The sequence below is a fragment of the Biomphalaria glabrata genome, chromosome 9 (genome assembly GCF_947242115.1).
Source record: "Biomphalaria glabrata chromosome 9, xgBioGlab47.1, whole genome shotgun sequence".
NCBI lineage: Eukaryota > Metazoa > Mollusca > Gastropoda > Planorbidae > Biomphalaria > Biomphalaria glabrata.
Genome location: NC_074719.1, coordinates 9,134,327 through 9,153,877, shown reverse-complemented (window position 1 = coordinate 9,153,877; position 19,551 = coordinate 9,134,327). Strand labels below are relative to the sequence as shown.

General features: G+C 32.9%; 1 protein-coding gene across 4 annotated transcripts; it reads left to right on the top strand.

Annotated features, from left to right (window-relative positions):
• Positions 1–1,519: 1,519 nt before the first annotated feature.
• On the top strand, positions 1,520–19,551 carry LOC106060441 (uncharacterized). Of its 4 annotated transcripts, none has more exons than XM_056042026.1 (12): positions 1,520–1,721; positions 3,255–3,305; positions 4,887–4,905; positions 6,077–6,100; positions 7,395–7,424; positions 8,012–8,035; positions 10,200–10,220; positions 13,850–13,873; positions 14,910–14,933; positions 17,181–17,204; positions 17,372–17,398; positions 19,180–19,551. In XM_056042026.1, exons 2-12 carry the CDS (start codon positions 3,273–3,275, stop codon positions 19,242–19,244), a joined length of 315 nt encoding a protein of 104 aa, XP_055898001.1. In that variant the 5' UTR covers positions 1,520–1,721; positions 3,255–3,272; the 3' UTR covers positions 19,245–19,551. The 4 variants fall into 4 exon arrangements, with proteins under 4 accessions (XP_055898001.1, XP_055898002.1, XP_055898000.1 ...); XM_056042027.1 differs by lacking the exon at positions 1,520–1,721 and adding an exon at positions 2,591–2,718; XM_056042025.1 differs by lacking the exon at positions 1,520–1,721 and adding an exon at positions 2,598–2,808 and having other exon boundaries at positions 17,375–17,398.

Here is a 19,551-nt window from a genome sequence, read left to right as displayed (position 1 = left end):
ATTTCATTGTTAGGGTAGATGCACTTAATCAGTTAAACACGAATCATAGACTTTATTTTTGTTATTTCATTGTTAGGGTAGATGCACTTAATCAGTTAAACACGAATCATAGACTTTATTTTGTTATTTCATTGTTAGGGTAGATGCACTTAATCAGTTAAACACGAGTCATAGACTTTATTTTGTTATTTCATTGTTAGGGTAGATGCACTTAATCAGTTAAACACGAATCATAGACTTTATGTTTGTCATTTCATTGTTAGAGTAGATGCACTTAATCAGTTAAACACGAATCTTTTTCTGAACGATATTACAGTGCATATAATTAAAATTGAGGAGGCCGGAGATTGTGAAAGGTTTAAAAGATATTCAACCTTTTCTATGGAGCTCGCATCCTTGCAAGACGCATGAATAATTATGTCTATTTTCCAGGAAAATAATCCAATCAACATTAAAAACAAAATGCATTCACGTTTTGCAATGAAGTTGCGCGTCATAGCGTATTTTTGACACACTATAATAATAATTAATAATATTAAAGGCTATGCCTTATAATCATAAAAAAAAAAAATTCTCAGTTATACCGTTGGAACTCTGCCAGACAGACGAGGGGCTCTATTATTGAGACCTCTTTTAGGTAATCTGTCACCATGACTTTGATGAGGTCTTTGAACTGTAACTGTGGGTACCGAACCGTGCAAGAGAGAGAGAACATGTAGAGTTTGTTGATTCATTTACATTTCTACACTCGACCTCGGCAGACTAAAGCTTTTTTTCCCCTGTGAATTGACGAACTATGTAGACCACATCTGGGTTCTCCTAACCACATGGAAGATTACACTCCCTCTTAAGCTCTGAACAAGAAGATGCGCTATTTTAGTTCTATTTTTAGATGCTTTATTTTACAATGATCTAAAAGTGTTTGGAAGTATAGATCTAAATTATTTATCCAATTTCTCTTGCTTCCCACTGCGGAGAAACCTGAGTCGAAATTGAATCTGAACCATGCGAATTATGAACCAATGGGATAGTGGCTAAGCAAAACTAACGTGTTTTTGTGTCTTTGTGTTTCGTGTGTGTATATTGTTCGTATTTGATTGTTTTTTGTTTTTTTTTACTGTTACACTAGTTACGCTGAAATGGTCAATCGTAGTCAAGCTGAATGTCCATTTCATTTGACCAATAAAAATTATCTTTATATATCTTATAATAATAATAAAAATAATAATAATAATAACAACAATAATAATAATTTTATTTATATAGCGCTGTTAACATACAAAATGTAGTCTCAAGGCGCTGTGATAACATTACAAACATAAACAAGAGAACTACAATGACAAACTGATCTAAAAATGTTTTAAACAGGTAGGTGTTAATGATCTTCTTGAAATTAGTGTAACCTGTTGGAATTTGTTCACAAGTGATAGATACAGTTGTGTGAAATAGTGCATAGAAATTGGACAAAGCATGAATAACATACAAACGTTTATTTTCATTACTTCCTGATGCAAAAGACAGAATTCAACACTTTTGTGTTTTATCTATGCTAAAGTTAAATTTAATTTTCTTGGAAAAAAATTAGAATGAACTTATCTCATCGTCATTATTTTTTTTATATTTTAAGCATATAAATACAAGAACTTTTTGTACATTGCAAAAGTCGTCAGAAATATTGCGAAGAATAAAGTTGATTAAAAGAACACTGTCCTGTATAGCAGGCAAGTAATTTAATGATTGTATTTTTATTATTATTATTATAGCTTTTATATAGCGCCACTTTCATGCTTATAGCATGCTCAGAGCGCTTTTGGTCCTATCTCATCTGTAGACCATTTGGGGTGAGGGGGTATCTAGGAGTTGGTTTTTCTGTGCTGCCTTTAGGCGCTCAGTAAACACAACTCTGCCCGAGTCGGGTGTCGAACCTCGAGCCCCTTTCTAGGTAGCCAAGCCAAGCCAAGTTCAAGCGTACTTGGCCTCTCGACCACACTTCCCACTTCAATGAAGTTAGAGAAGAATTAAGTTTCGTGTAATATAAATTTATTACAACCTACATTAATTGCTTACGCTTACAAAAAAAAAAAAGAAAGAAAAAATTATATGTAGGCCTATAGGTTTTTTTGTATAAACATTTTTTCCAATCATAGACAAGAAAATATTATATTCTGGTGATCATAATAGCATTCATCGTTTCAATAGTAAATATACATACATACATATACTATACATTTACAGTCTTGTTCAACATATGATAAAAAATGAAATGAAATACATGTGCAGAGATTTAATGTAATAGTTATTGGGGTCCCGGGTTCGAATCCTGGACTTGGATTTTTTATTTTGGGATCATTGGGCGCCCCTGAGTCCACCCATCACTAATGGATACCTGACATTAGTAGGGGAAAGTAAATGCGGTTGGTCGTCGTGCTGGCTACATGACACCCTAGTTCACCGCAGGTCACATATGTTTCTGTTCAAAAATAAAATTTGCATGTTATTTGTAATTAATTTCAAATGTCTTCTTCCGATTTAATTTCAAAGATTCAATAATGTTTATATGATTTGTATTTAAATGTGCTTTTTTATTTGTTAGAAGGAAATTCAATACAGATTTAGCTACTTGAAACAAAGACCAACGACTAAGGACTGTGAACAATGACCAATGACCGTGTCCAGTGACTAGCGACGCTGATAGCTCTACGCTCCTTAAATTTTCCAGTACAAAGATTTTTCTGGATCCTTTCAGTCAATTATAGTAGATTCTACAAGTTTTTGCTTTGACCTCATATCATGGTTACGCAAATCAATGTTAGCAAGAGGGATCTGCTTTATTCTGCTCTATACTAATTTGACATAATAAAAAGGATTATTTAAGTACTTTTGTTCAGCCCTTTTTTTTCACTTGCCACTGAGACGTGACTAGTCCGCTCATTCTCTTCTGGTTTACATACCAATGTGACAGTAGCTATTAAGGTCCGTGTACTGCCACATCTGTGTTCTCACATCTAGAGCTATGTACTAAAACTTAAACCCTGCCTCGATTCTTTTTGTAATATATTAATATATTAACAACATTCATTCCCTTACTATATCAGAGTCCGAAGAATAAGTGAGGAATGCAGTATTTCTCATGGCTGCGCAGTCCCAGCTGAGACCTACATATAAGATACTTGCCACCCAAATACGGCACTTTACAACTCAAAAGAATAAGATTAAAGTTAAGATATTATAATATCGATTTTTTTCCTTTTCAGATTTCATTAAGTTCCAAAATGGACAGGTATATCGAAAAGGCATACACTGAGGTAATATTATTCATCATATTGAAACAAAGACAATGTGAAAAATAATATATACAGTTATACAATTTTTGTCCATTCTTTTTCGAAATATATACTGAAATAGAAATGATATGTACATTTATAGTTCTAATTAGTGAGATATTTAAATATAATAGCAAGCCAATTGGTTTCCAAAAGATTGTCGATACCTCTTATCATACACACATTCATTTGAAAAAAATCGGATTCGGAAGCCAAGCGCATTACCGCTCAGCCACAGCGCTGCCTACACACATTCATTACTAGGTATTATTAGAAGCCTATGGTATCAGTTCGCTCTGATGGCCAAGTTAAAGATGATTCTAACACTTAAACTTATGCTCATCATCTGTGTCAGACGTTACTTCAGAAATGATAATTATTATACATTAGCCCCTAACCTCTTGGGAGACGGCAAGGGGTGGTGAATGGATGGTTTCGAACCCTGGACCATCGAAATAACAGTCAGAAGCGCGTACCACCAAACGAATCCCTAAGCCATTCTCTACCATGTGATGTTGCTTGTTCTAGCTGTCTTGAGGTCAACTATGGATGACTGTTGAATTTCAACCAATTACTCTGCAAGCGTTTGGGTGTAATTGTTCGGGTGTATTCCGTGTAGTTGATCAACAATCCAGACAAAACAAACACATCGGTTTTAACTAGTGAAGAGATGTAGTCAACGCTGATGAACAACTTCACATATATTTATTCTAATAAAAGGCCACAGTAAAAGTCTCTGTCACTAAACACGTCGTTACCCTGGAATATTATATCGCTAACTGATTTTCCGGTCTCTAACCCAACATATCCCAAACGTCACTAGTCCCGTTCAATATGCGTCTTCTATGGTGCGTCGCTAAATAACTAAACTATAAATAAGGTGTCTAACAACCAGGAAGACATTCCTCTAAAAAAAAAAGCCAAATCCATTTAGATAGAGAAACTATTGCTTAGCAAATGAAACAAGAAAAAAAAAATTCTCTTAAAAAAAACTTATGAACATTTGATTTAAACAAAAATTAAAAAAAAAAACATTCTCCCTCCCCCAAAGAGATAATCTTGGATTTAGACAAGGCATAAATGCATTACACTTTATAATATTTCAATGATAGGCCTTTAGATCTAGACTTAGAATGCGGGCAATATTCCTGAACAATCACTTATTAAACTTTTAAGAGTGTCTAATGTCCAAAGACTAATAATTCGTTAAAGATAAATATATTCTAGTTCTCTTGCAAAATTAAAAACTATTTCTTTTTATTCTTTGAAAAATTATAACGGTCAAACTAGATCTAGAGTTTCCCCAGTTTGGCCAACGATCTAGTAATTCTTTTTCCGACGATATAGATATACATCATTTATCAAATTTGTAGGAAAATCGTTACAGTCGTTTTCGAGATCCGTCCCCTGGTTTTTGAGCCCACCCACCAAAAAGGTTTTAGTTTCCACGAATGTACGAGATCAATCGGGGTATTGTAAATATTGTACACTAGTTTAATATATGGTTGTTGTTTTTTTTACACTAATAGACTATAAATTTATGCTTTTAATATGTCTTTTCAGAACAAATACATTCTTGTCGGTAAGTTAATATGTGTTAAAACTTTGGTCTTGTAGGTATAAATTAAATACCTAATTTCTTACATAATATATTGTAATAAACTATTCTTAATATCTTTTGATCAGTGTATGCGATTCAAAGTTATCAATTTATAAAGCGAATCAACAGAAACTCAAAGAAAAGAAACTATAAACCTACTTTAAACAAGGTTACAAAGACAGTTTGTGTGGAAACACAAACTCAAAATCAGACCCCGAAGTGGCAGATTTCAATATTTTCAGAAAGAACATTAGAATGAAATTCTATCAAAGACAAATGACATAGAAGAATGGAGAAATAAGTTTGTCAGATCTTGGTGTGGTGCCCCCAACGGTCCAGAAGGCCAAAAGATAGGTGAAAGTGAATGTAAAGTTAGATAAGAACCTGGCCTAACTAATGTCTTAAAATGAATATCTAATTGATCTAATTATTTTGTAAAGGGTCAGTCTCTTATTCTATTCCTCAAGAAAAAAACATTTCCGTAAAAAAAAAATCCTTTAGTCCTATTATGTGTGGAGTTGCAGTTAACGCGATAATATGAAAAACTACTTATTAATTGTTGTTTTAAATTATGTCCAATTTATATGCATAGTACATAGATATTTTTTCTTTATAAAAAAAGTAAATATTTGTTTTGGTAAATGTAGTACTTAGTATGACAGAAATTACTAAACTTAGCAATAAATGAATATAGTGATAAGTGTTAAAGAAGCTCAGAGTAGTTTTTTTTTTGTATCCATGGTGATAGATCGATATCCCAGTACAAGTTGAGCACATCGATAAAAGTCAGACATATGTAAAGTATTTAGTTGTTAATTTATTCCACTGATTAAAGCGTCTCGTTAGTTGGAGTCCAAGTGTTCAGTGTTTATTAAGAATCATAGCAATAGGCTTACAACTTTCTGGTCGTGCTGTATGCGGTATGCTTGCTAGACGGACGTTCGGTTGTCTCGATCGTCCCAGGTTCATACCTTGCCCGCTACCATACAACGTCGACCTGCAGGATGTTTGGACTAGGAAGTAGATTATCTTTACCTCTGAAGGAACATCCAAAACACGTAAAACATTTTTTGTTTATTTTACAAACAACTTATTTGAATGAAAGATTTAGCTTTACTAATGTAAATGAATTGTATTTATTTTAATTTCACAGAAAAAATTCGAAAACACTGTCTCAGTAAGTCTTTTTTTTTATCCTTAAAATACATTTTTATTAAAGCGATTTAATTTGCATATGTTATTAAAGTGTTAAAAATGTAAAATCTTGTTTCTAGCCGCTAAATATTTGACAATCTAAATGGTCGAACAACAAAGGTTAATTTAATTTTTGAAAATATAATTTGACCTTTAAAATTATTTTCAAAACATTGATTCAATTCCACTTTAAGGAAAGCTTCTAATAAGCTTTTAACATGACCGAATGTAAGTATGTAGACAGGACAGGATTTTTGTGGAGGCCCTTCAATTGTTCAAATTCTTTAAAAAAGATCCACTTATAAATGATTATATCTAAAAGTATGATATATTTTAGAATGGAAAGATGGATCTCTTGTCAATGCAATATCACTTTTCTTTATTTTTTAATATTTAATATGCATGTTTTAGATTTTAAAAAGTGTATATTTGAGTTTGTGGAGGGTATGGCCCTTAGTAGACGCACTCTCATGAGTCCGGAGCTGTGTTTACTTATTCCTAGCATACTACCAGCGTACACTTTCTAATCATGACATTTTTACCAGCCTTAAAAATGCGAAAAAAAACAAGCTTAAAAGTTTCTGAACCGTCGAAATTCCCATATATTTTTATCTCTTTTTGTGGAGACCCTTTTCTTGTGGAATCTACAGGGCTGTAGCCACGCATGCCCTCCCTGACTTTTCTACCTCTGTATCTCTAAGGAGCTCTCACTCATAGACACAATTTAAAAAAAAATTACTTTTTTATTTACTTAAATTTAATATTCACATTCAACCATGGATTTTATATTCAATAGTAGATAGACATTTTTATCACCATGATATTTATTTTTAAATCTGTGAGCCACTTTTTTCTCATTGTCTCTATAATTGCACGATTTGTAAAAGTTGGAACACGTAGAATGTTTAAATTTTAAAATCGCGTGATTCAAATTCCATTGCAAATAATTTTCTCTTTTTTCCTATATCTGTAAAATGTACATTTATTTGCACCAAAGTAACTATTAAAGATAGTAATGTCTGTTTTGTTTACCTCATGAAATATTAATGCTATTTAAAAAAGAAAGACTTGCTTTAAATGTATCGCAGACATTAATAGAACATCTTTCAACTGTCTGCTTTAATAACTTATATTTGATAATTCTAAACTTAAATAGTTAAAAGAGAGTAGTCTTTTTCAGCGTTTCATGACGCCTTGAACAAAAATATCAAAGAACTTTTATGTTTTTAATATTCTTTTTACAATAAAAATACTTTAAAAAAATGTTTCTTTTATAGAACATAATAAACCTGAGAAGTCTAAATCTGGTATGTATATTAATGTGTTTTTTTGTTGTTTTTTTTTGAAATAGTAAAGTTTATTGAAGTAACAGAAGAGAGTAACTCTGTGTTTAAATAAAAAGAGATTTTAAAGTTAAGAACATAATAAATTAATTTTAAAAAATCTTAATAATAAATACAAATCAAGTTATGTTAGTAGGCAAGAGAAAGAGAGAGACAGATAGATAGATAGAGAGATAGAGAGAGAGACAGAGAGACAGACAGATAGATAGACAGACACAGAGAGAGAGATAGAGAGAGAGAGAGAGACAGATAGATAGATAGAGAGAGAGACAGAGAGACAGACAGATAGATAGACAGAGACAGAGAGAGAGATAGATAGAGAGAGAGAGAGACAGAGAGACAGACAGATAGACAGAGAGAGAGAGAGACAGAGAGAGAGACAGAGAGAGAGAAAGACAGATAGATAGAGAGAGACAGATAGAGAGACAGACAGATAGGCAGATAGAGAGAGAGAGAGATAGAGAGAGAGAGCGAGGAAGTATATTAATTACTACTATAAACGTCGTGATTATTTGTAACATAGAGCAATATTTTTTTTTCTTCAACTTTAGAGTTAGTAAACAAACTTGACAAAGGTAGGTGCAGATTATCTTTAATCATATTTGTTTTTTGTATCTAATATACTATTTTAGAATGTAACTTTATCATATAAGATAAGATTAGATAAGACGACTTGCATTATATCTAACATTGGGCTCCAAAATGAATGGGTAATGTCAATGAAGTGTACCAAAAAGTAAAGAATTACAGCAGTAATGATTATTAACGACCAAAGAGTCAGATTCCAGGTGATCAGTGCTGCCGATGTCAATACGATAAACGAAAAATATGTCTCCCAAGAACAGATAGTACCAACGTCCCAAAGACTAACTATGTGGAAAAGACGGTGATGAAACCAAAAGAAAAAGCCAAAGAACATTAATAAATTCAATGTAGATTGTGTGATAGTTCCAAATAATCTAACATGCTTGCTAGTATTATCAACATTCAGGAAAATGGAACTCATTCACATAAATAAACATCGATTTATTGCCAAAGTGGAAGCCACAGGAAATAATCAGCAAAACCTTGACGCACACGATGACTTGGGCGTGGCTACATTGAAAATAGATAAGAAAAGAAACGGTGAAGTCCAACGTCTTACCAGGTAGAAGAAATCCTACAGCGTTAAAAGGGATAGTTTGAGCTGAATTAAACTCATTAGTTCAACGCGGATCTCTGGACAGAATAATTGAGCCGACGGAGTGGGTTAGTCTAATGGTAGAGAAATCAGATGGCAAGATCAGATCTGCATTGATCCTCAACCCTAAAACAAGGCACTGCTGAGGGAGAATTACAACTTTTGTCACGAGTCGAGTCTGTGACCTATTTCGACCAGTTTCTAGAAGCGAGTTCAAACCAGTGCAAGTGTCCAGCGTAAACAAGTTATTTTTAGATTTTAGGTATCCAATCAAAGAAAGAGGTTAAGGGAAAAATAGCACACGTCAGCTTCTAGAAGGTCAAAGTTACTAAAATAATTATCTGAGAAGGTTCCATGATTCTGGAACGTACGATCAAAGAAAGTATAAATTAGGGGAAAGTCAGTTAGACGGGGTCCTTGCATAGTAGTAGTTCTTGTAGAGCGATGGTCCTCCTTTAGTTATCGCTTAAGTCCTCTCTTAGTAAAGGATTAGTTAAGTTTTGTGATATTAGCGGGTCCATTTAATTAAAGTTTTATTTGTTGAAGTAATATTATCTGAAGTTATATTACTTGACGTTGAAGTTATACTAAGTGAAGTTTCATGTATCTTTAAGTTTTATTTATGAAGTATCCAGTCAAGTTGTTATTGAATTGATAAGTCATTTTATGTGAAAGTTGAAGAAGTATTATTAAAGAAGTTTTAAGAAAATAAAGATAGATGTTTCTTTCATTTCATTGAATTATCAAGTTTGATAATATAATCCCCGGCAAGTGTGATCGTCACACTTTGCACTAGAGGACTTTTTAGCTGAAATGGATAAAGCCAAGATATTCAGCATAGCCGACATTCCGGAACCATTTCGCACATTAAATTAAATCCGCTTTAATGCAATGACGACTACATTTGACCTTTTGGACTTGAAGTAAGTTAGGAAGTTTTCCAAAGACATTTAAAAGAAGCTTTGGAAGGACAGATGGCACATTTGAACGTGGTCAATGATATCATTGTGATTGGCAATGGGGACACAGTATAAGAGGCCCACAAGATTTACCAGGAACATCTATCAAAATGACTCAATAGATTAAAAGAAAAGAACATCAGACTAAATGAAAAGAAATCAGTATTCCAAAATCAGGAATTATTGTTTTGAGGCACTTTTTTTTTACCAGTCAGGGATTAAACCAGACCAAACAATGTGAGAGCCTTAACAAATCTATGAACCCCTGAAGATATTACACCGATTCGGAGATTTTGTGGAATAATACAATATCAATAATACAATATCAATCAAGATTCATACCGATCTTTCAGTAGACCTACAGTAAAAAAAAAACTAAGAAATATTAGCTTTTGTTTACATATTTACACAATGAGAGTGTCTTTTTACACACGCAAATGTAAATAGCAAGTTCTAAAAGTCCTCATTACCTGTTGATAAGACTTCATGTAATGTTAAGAAATAGTTCGTGTGAATCTTTCTTTACGTGTGCATGGTTCGTATTGATTTCAAGTTATCTTACATATTTAACTTTTTTTCTTTTTTTTTCTACTGACTTAGCTATAAAGAATGCTGCTTCAGGTAAGAGGTGTCATCTTATACATGTTATTAACAGTACGTTCTTAAGTCATTTTTTAACAAGTTAGGGTTTAACCCTTAAGATATAAAAAGAAGGTCCCGCCGGGACCCCATAGCTTGATTTTAATTGGCTAACTGAAAAGCTGTTTTTATCTTGATTTTTTACGCCACTGGGTTTATTAATATATGATTAAACCTATGTGGCGGTGTCAATAAAATAAAAATTGCCCTGGGATACAAGAGAGACCCCACTTTGTAATAAAGTCCTATTGTTATTCTTCTCACATGATCTGAATTCTGCTACATTTTTGAATTTCATATATATATATATATAGATATAGATAGATAGATAGATAGATAGATAGATAGATAGATAGATAGATAGATAGATAGATAGATAGATAGATATAGCTCCTCATTCGTGGTCAAAGATAAGCACAAATTCTCATTTCCTATGGACTCTAAGGTAGCTGTAAAGTCCAATTCTCATTTTAAAAAGCCGGCCGCATATGTGGCATGGGTGGATTATGACAGTTGCTTCTTCTCTCAGCTTTTTGTTAATTCGGTCACTCTTCTTGCTTCAAATCTCGAGACTCCGAGACTCACAGCTTCTTGCCATGAGGAGCGATCGACAGCTAGTACTTCCCAGCGTGAATGTGGATATCGTATTCCTTGAAGGAGCTCTTGAGAGTGTCTTTGTAGCGCTTGTATTGGCCTCCTTGGGAGCGTTTTCCTGCACACAACTCCCCGTACAGAAGTCGCTAGGGAATGCGATTGTCCGGACTACGTGTCCCGCCCATCGAAATCGGGACCTTTTTACTGTCGCATTGATACTGTGTATGTTGGACAGCTTTAAAATTGCTGTGTCTGGTATGTGGTCGGACCAACGTACCTTATGGGTGGATACTCCTTAGACAGCGTAGATGGAAGGAGTTAAGCTTTTTGGTGTGGCGGGAGTGTAGGGTCCAGGACTCTGACGCATATAGGAGTGAGGGGAGAACTACAGCACTGTAGACTTTCATAAATATATATGTATATGTATGTGTGTGTGTGTGTGTGTACTTAGAACTTAGAAAAATACGCTAGCTAAATGTGTATAATGTCTTCTAATACATATTTAAACTATATTATACATTCACTTTTGATTTTTTTACAATCCCGATTGAGGAATTACAACAAGTTAGCAATTTCTGAAACCAATTAACCCTTAAAACGCGTGGGGTAGTTTAGCCTCTAAACATCAGACTAGTGTTTGCACACATTGTAAAACAGTTCAGCACTTTAAGGGTTAACGATTTAAAAAAAAAGTATTGCTATTGTCTTTTTACATCACATCATTTCACCACAAATGTACAGATGTACTAAATGTAAAGTATTTAACAGTTTACAGTCGTATGTAATGTTCCATTGACCTGTTCTTACACTTGTTTGGTTTCCACAAAATATTACACGTTCACAGATGTATGTGGACCCAAATAATGTGAACGTTAAGCTGCAAGGTTACAACTTCTGACACCCATAAAAGTCCAGCGGAAGTACTGACTGAGCCTTCTCTTTCAGGTCATAATTTTCATGGAGTTTTGTCCTCTGGAGCTGAATCAGCTTCTGTGCTAAATGGTGAACTGATGGTATTGAAAACTGGTTATTGATGTCTTAGTTTGCTTTTATAAATTCCACAAATAAGGAATCCAAATACGTCTTGTACCATTTCACTAGAAATATTTTCACATTTCAGCAAAGGAAAATCTGTTTTCACTTAATCGCCTGGAGAAATGGAAAATCTTGGTTTGAAAAGATTTAATATGCACTTACATTTCATATGCAAACAACCAATTTCAATCATTACCATGAAAAACAGGAAATATGTCCACCAATCTTCATTAGAAATATTAGTAACAAAGTCACAGTCCAATGTCCTTCAAGAAACATACAGATTTCTTCCTTGAGATTTTATATTCTTCTCATTTCTTGCCCATGCTAAGCAAGAGAAATATTTTGGTTCTAAATCTTCAAGTACTTTTCGGAACTGCCAGTGGTTAAGACCCCTAGCCCTGATAAGTTAGATCACTTTACTATGTGATAGTATATAATTAATATTTACTGAAGCTCGTGAAAACTTTCCTGCTTTTCTGTTTAGAGTTTAAGGTTTGGATATTCTTTATGTAAAAAAAATTTTTTTTTTCCTCAGTCAATGATCTGCCATCTTGTTCCAATCATACCCAACACTTTCAACACAATTCTTCATATCATTGAATAAAAACTGAATTTGTGTCTTAGACTGAATGTATTGAACTCAATAGACTATATTTTGTATTTTCATGTGTCAGAGTAACAAACTAACTGTGCAAAGTGTAGTTTTTAAATTAGATCTAGACCCTTTCGATTTTGTCTCATGTAAACATTGTAAACATGGCCTAGATCCCTAAAATAGTAATACTTTCATAGAGTTGGGCAACATTTTTTTTTTGAGGGTCTTAAGTTTGTTTTAGGGCTACTATACATATGTCACTGTTCCAGTTAGTACCGAATGAACATTTATGCCAAGTTTAATCAAGTTTTGATTTCTATAAGGAACATACATACATACGCATTACTTTCTGCTTTAAAGTATAAAATAAATACACCTATATATTTTGCCACCTCCAGATTGAGCTTCTTCTGTCATCGACAGTGGATTTTCTTTTATTCTCCAACTTGTATTCCGCGGCTTTTGTAAATGATCTCGTAAGCTATCTCGTTCTAAAGAAGTGCTAAACACTTGCTCTCTCCTATGCCAAGCCGGTAGAATGTAAAATTAAATAAAGAGTATTTTTATACAGCTACATTCAGTGGACTAATTACATTTGCCATCATCTGCTGGTTTGGTATTACATCAATGGCTTAAATATATGGACTAAATAGACTAATATAAAAATACATCTTATATCACTCAAACACAGCTTTCTAAAACAGTGACAGAGATGAGGCTGACATATTATCAGAACAGAGTGTTTGTCTCCTCTCCATTCAGGCTTGGAACAGAAATCTTTAAAACTCATTTATTTAAATTTCAGTCAGGGTGTTTGTGTTTGTTTTTTTTATATTTTATTTGCATCTGCATCTTAATTGTAGCCTAATGGAGGTAATTCTGAGGTCGACAAATGTAATCAAAATGAATTTTCAATTGTTTGGATTCATACAATTATCTTTTCTTATCATATATTACGAGCTAAAAATGGTCCCTATTTCATGATACAGTTATTTATTTGTTAAGGAAGACAAGCTTAAACATTATAAAGATAGCTTGTGGTAATTCATGGCAAATAAAAAAAAAAGAATTCAGGACTTTGTCTAATTGAAAGAAGCTTTACATTTATTTTTTATAAATCTTTCTTTCTATCTAAGTATCTATCTATGTATTTATCAATATATCGAACACTGTGTCCTCCTTTTCTTTTTTTTCTTTTTTGCTAAAAGTATAATAAACGTAAACATTTTGTCAAAACAGTTGGATATACTACAATAATTCAATTACAGAAATGATACTTTATTACTAATAACAATCAACAAATTGGATATCACTCCACGTACACTTAAAAAAACAAACTAAATATAACCTACAGTATACTAAAATGTCTAATACTTTGTTGCAGATTCCGACTGTAGCTGGAAAACTGGTATGTTAATTTGCTTTAATGCATGGCTAAGCTTTTCTTTATGGCCATAACATTTATTTTCGAAGTGAATAATATTAATACATTTATAGTTTGTTTGTTTGTTTTTTTTTTTTTTTCTTTGGTTACATTGTTTTTAAAATATAATATCAACTTAGAAACAGCGAGGTCGAGAGGCCATGTGCGCTTGAACTTGGCTTGGCTTGGCTACCTAGAAGGGGGGTCGAGGTTCACCCGACTCGGGCAGAGTTGTGTTTACTGAGCGCCCAAAGGCAGCACGGAAAACCAACTCCTAGATACCCCCTCCCCCCCACCGGTCCACAAATGAGATTGGACCAAAAGCGCTCTGAGCATGCTATAAGCATGAAAGTAGCGCTATAAAAGCTATAATAATAAAAATATTCTCTGATCGTGTCCTCATGTAAATGGTGTTTTAAAAAGAGCTAACGTTTTAAACAGTCATATGTAAATTATGACCTGGTTTTCTTTATAAGATAAAGGATGTGGTTGTGTTGGAGCAGACATGTTACTTGATCGTATACTTACTATACGTGGTTATAGTAACAACCAGGATGAAGTCTTGCGGGAAATGACCATTGAACTTGGCCTCCCGTAGTGCTCCTTTCATGGTCTACATAGAGTTTCCCAGCTCAGACTCAGATAAAATATTTGCGCCATCTTTATATGAGAACAGCAAAACCCATTTTAAAAACTTATGCTGGAAAACCGTCTGAGCCAGGCGATTTGTGCCTTTTCAGCTTCCCAATTGCCATTTCAACCTCAACAAGACTTGGACATTCAAGTTTTATTTTCCTGTTACTTGTGAGATTTCAATGAAAGACACAACCCGGTTGTCACTAGCCAATATAGGTCTCTGTCCACCGATACGTTAGTGTACAACTTAAACTAGTATTTAGTTTGTGGTTAACACGTTATATCATTAAATGGTTTGTTGAAAGTTAAAAGAAATTCAGGCTTTTAGTTAACCAAGCTTGGCATATCTAATAATCATTTTTCTGAAATGTTTTTCTCAAATTAGCATCTAGAGACGAGAAGAAAAAGGGTAAGTTATTTTTTTTTAATGATTAGAATATTAATATATAAATAGTAAACTTAATTGTTCTGTATGTATAAATTTGTGTATTCGAGCTTAGCAAATTGCACATTATTTAACAGATTTTTATTAACTGATTAAATGTTTTTATTCATATAAACATTCGCTGACATTTTAATTGACATATATATATATATATATATATATATATATATATATATATATATATATATATATATATGTGTGTATGTATGTATGTGCGTGTGTGTGTGTTTACATTAGCAGACTTTTTAAAAGGCTAGATTCAAAATTAAATTCTGGTAGACTTAACTAAATTATCTAGTTATTTGTCAGATTTAGTCACATTCATTTTTTTTAAATACATTAGATTAGCAATAATAAATTATAACTTAACAAGAACTCTTTTGTGGATTTACGTAGTAAAAAAAGACATTACCCCTTGGATCATCATTATCATCAAACTCCATTTGAGTGAGGGCTTGAGAGGCTTAAATCATCTCTTGCATAAGCCCTGTACAGAAACCCTGCTGTCTTGGTAATATAAAAAAAAGTCACCATACAGGTTGAGAATTTTTGGTTTCCCAGACCTGTCGAGACGGAGATCAGCAAGTCTGGGGCAGTCAAACAGAATATGAAGCACGGTTTCCTCTGTTTCCCCGCAGCAGGGGCACCGTAAATCGAAATTTGGCCATAGCCGTGAGGAATATTAGCCAACAGGACAGTAGCCTGTCCTGCACTGTGCTATAATAGCTCGCTCAGGCCTGGACAGCCTCCACCACGGGGAAGTGCGGTCAGGGCGCTTCATGCGCTCCCAGACTCCACGAGCTTTTTGGGCATTGTCCCAGCACTCAAACCACTTTTCCATTTCTGTTTTTTTAATTATAGCCAGAGCATGATGAAAGCTTACAGCCTGTTCAGTGGGTGAAATTTGCCCTCTCTGGTGGGCCAAAGTGTCTGCAATAGTGTTGCCAGTCACACCTATGTGACCCGGTACCCACTGCATTATTACAGGGGTGCCATAGCGTTACTTAATTTTGTGTGAAGCCATGATGACAGTGTCGATATAGGGGGGGCCATGGTCCGGGGCTTTGCAAAGCCTGTAGTACAGATTTTGAGTCAGTGACCACAACAATCTGTGTTGTCCTCAAATGTCCCTCGCCGAGTTGAGAGTCAATGACTTTTAAAGCTTCACAGACTGCCATGGTCTCCGCATCAAAACTGCAAACACTACCACATGGTCCAAAGATTTTGACTGAATAAGAGCCATGAAACCTGAGGATATTATTACTAATATTTTGTCATATGTGGCCAAAAACCATCCTGTTGTCTTCTGTATGTCTATGAAGTTCTCTTTATCGTTTGTTTGTTAGTTTTACATGTTTCGGGTGCTCCATCACCTTTAAAGATTATTACGTCCTAGCCAAAATCTCGCGCAGACGGCGGGCGAGGACGGCGGATCTCCCACATGCGCCAATCTTCTGCCTAAAAATGATAAAAGCACAGACGAAAAAAAAAACTGTTTGACCTTATTATAAGATATTTGATTTCTTTCGGTTATTTTATATATTTAAAACAACAATAATAATAACAATTGCAATGTCTTCAATTCCGAAGATCGAAGATTCAATCGGCAAGCATGTATTAATTTATACGATAATTGAAGAAGTATCAAAGTAAATAGATTTGACCGATTGCTCCAAATTGGTCCCCGCGTCGGCAGAGGCTCCCGTAATTTACATTTAACATACCCGTATCACAAGCAGTCATGGCTGTGGTCACATGCTTTTAAAGATGTAGTACTTAAAAGGTTAACATATTTAGTGTGTCGTTCGATTGGATTATTATTATTATTATTATAATTGGCACCTACTGCGTTTAAGTTGTTTCCTATGTATGTTGTATAATAAATGTCGATATAAATAAAGATCTAATTAATAGTACTAGTTGTAAAAATAAAAATTAGTAAGCATTCATTAAATTGGGCCCTGCAGTTTGTAAGTTTGAACTTAATTTAAAGGATGGTTAATGACAAACTAAAGCAATATGCCTATTACACAGTAATATGAATAACACAATTTTCAAAGAGAAATCCATTAATATAAACAAATGAGAAAGAGAAACAGAACACTGGATCACTTAATCACATGCTATTTATAACTAAAGATTATACTTAATACACAGATTAATAATACATATATAATAATTTACACAAACTTTTTTTCTTCGTTTTAATAGAATTGAAAAAAATCTATAAAGATGGTAAGATTTTTTTTTTAAAACTTAATGTTAAAACATAATTTAGCATGAATAGTATAATTTTATTTGATAGTGTTGGAAGTTATATTTGTCAATTGCACGATTTATTGTACTCTCTGTCAAGAGTGAACAAGAAAGAGAATTATTTTATATTGTTTTTCCATTTTCAGCAGTGAGGGAGGTGAAAATGTCAATAGGCAAGTCATTACTTTATTGTTACTGTGGATTAAGTGACCTGGATTCATGCTTACAATAGTTTAGATAGTTTGTCTTGTAAACTTCAATACTACTTTTTACAAAACTAATATCAACTTACTCTGTCTGTTTTTTCTGTCTGTCAGGTTAAATGTTTGTACACGTTATTTCTCCCATACCTTTTCTCGGATCAAGTTGAAACTTTGCTAGATTTTTTATTGGCATTGACAAGACATGAATCAATAAAAAAATGTTAACCGATTATTCTATTAATTACTGGTAATTAATTATTTTGTTTGAAACCAACAAGGGAAAATAATCCTTCAGTATTCACAGATATGGCTAAATAAGAAGGATTTCGTTCCTTAAATGATTAAACATGTTTTTTTTCCCATATGCTATCTCGGATAAAGTTGAAACTTTAAACAATTATTATTGCTCATAACAAAAGATAAATCAATTAAAAATTAACCAATTATTCAATTAAGTATTGGTAATCAATTATTTTGTTTGATATCGAATAAGGGAAATAACTGAAACACAATTGAGAGTTATAGTTGTATAGTTGTGGTTTCTTTTAGACAAGCTTTGTTTTTTTTTTTTAAAGAAAGGATTTTTTTTTTTACTTTACACGTTGTGAAATAGTGATCCCATTGCAAGCAAATTACATACTAAACTAATACAAAGGCATTTATCGGATTATCCAGTGAGAACATTTATCTAAATACAAATAAACTATGTTTATTGTAAATGTTCTTTCCTCATTATTCTAGTCAACATAAATGATATAAAGAGAAATTACACAAAAAGGTCAAGTAAAAAATGAAGTCCATTTTTAAAATGTGCGTGATATTTACATACAAAGTGCATTCTTAGTCTTCATAAACAAATGTACATGTTTTCTTTTAATTTTAGTAGCTAGCTTACCAGAAAAAACTAATATTTATTTTTGTTGTGAACATTTCTTGTACATTTTATAAATATATTTGACCAAGTGATACTGAAAAACACAAAAAAATATCTTTTTTTTTTGTAACATATTGTAAACCTAGTCTCCCTTACATTTATGTATTGTTTTAGAATTGCTGTATTTTTGGATAAAAAATCGTTTGCATAAATAATTGTATAAACTGCTTTTAGAAAACAAAAAGTAGCCGTTGCACCTAAACTTTGAGAGCCACAACGCATGGTGAAATAATATTTTTCGTTTCTCTTCAAATTTTTTAGATTTAAGTGTGACAGACGGACAGACAGACATTTCGGTCAAACTTAATAGCGGCTTTTCCTCGTACGGGGCCCGTTAAAATAACCAATTAGTTGATTAATTAGTGGTAATTAATTTTTGTTTTTGTTTGATATAGAAAAAGGGACATAAATCTTAAAATAAATATGTGGTTTCAAATATGAAATTGTTCCCCTTATACAAGCATTTATTCCTTTTTTTCTAAATTATTGTCATATTTTGCTTCTCTCTTAATTTTAACTCGTAAGCCTATTGTTCCATCTATCGGACTCAAGGGAACCAATGATTAATGACACTTTAATTCTTGTATCAATGAGTATGAGAAATAGCACTTCAGTATATAGGCTATATGTTTGGCTAAATATACTATTTGGACATATACTATTTGGACATAGAGTAATAGTTGATCAAATATCAAGTACATTACCTATTTAAAATGTTCAATGTCTCTTTCTTTTCATTACGTTCGAGATGACTGTGACCTATAATACAATCAGAAAAAGAAAACGTCTAATATTTTTTGTTTACTTTTCATTCTAGATTCCAGCAATGAATTTTATGATAGCGATAACAGCGTAGCATCATTGGACTTATCGGTTTGGTAATAAGATTTAGTACATTTTAATTACATTCTTTTCTATTTCAGAATGTAAGCTTGAGATTGAATTTCTTTTTTGTTTAAAAATAAGTCAATATCTTATAATATTTTCTGTTTCACTTTTAAAAACATTTTAGAACAATTATAAATTTACTTTTCTTTCGCAGCATGACAAACATTTTTTAAAAATAATTGATAAAATTAAAATAAGCCAATGTGTTTCAATATTTTTAAAACACGTGAATTTGTACCTTACAAATATTCAACAAAAGATTTGTAGAAATTGTAGAATTCTTAATGTGTAAAAAAAATTA

Coding starts and splice junctions, on each gene's coding strand:
- LOC106060441 (XM_056042024.1), top strand. Junction 7,425..8,011: donor ACCTGAGAAGTCTAAATCTG/GTATGTATATTA, acceptor CTTCAACTTTAG/AGTTAGTAAACAAACTTGAC. Junction 17,399..19,179: donor GGAGGTGAAAATGTCAATAG/GCAAGTCATTAC, acceptor TTTTCATTCTAG/ATTCCAGCAATGAATTTTAT.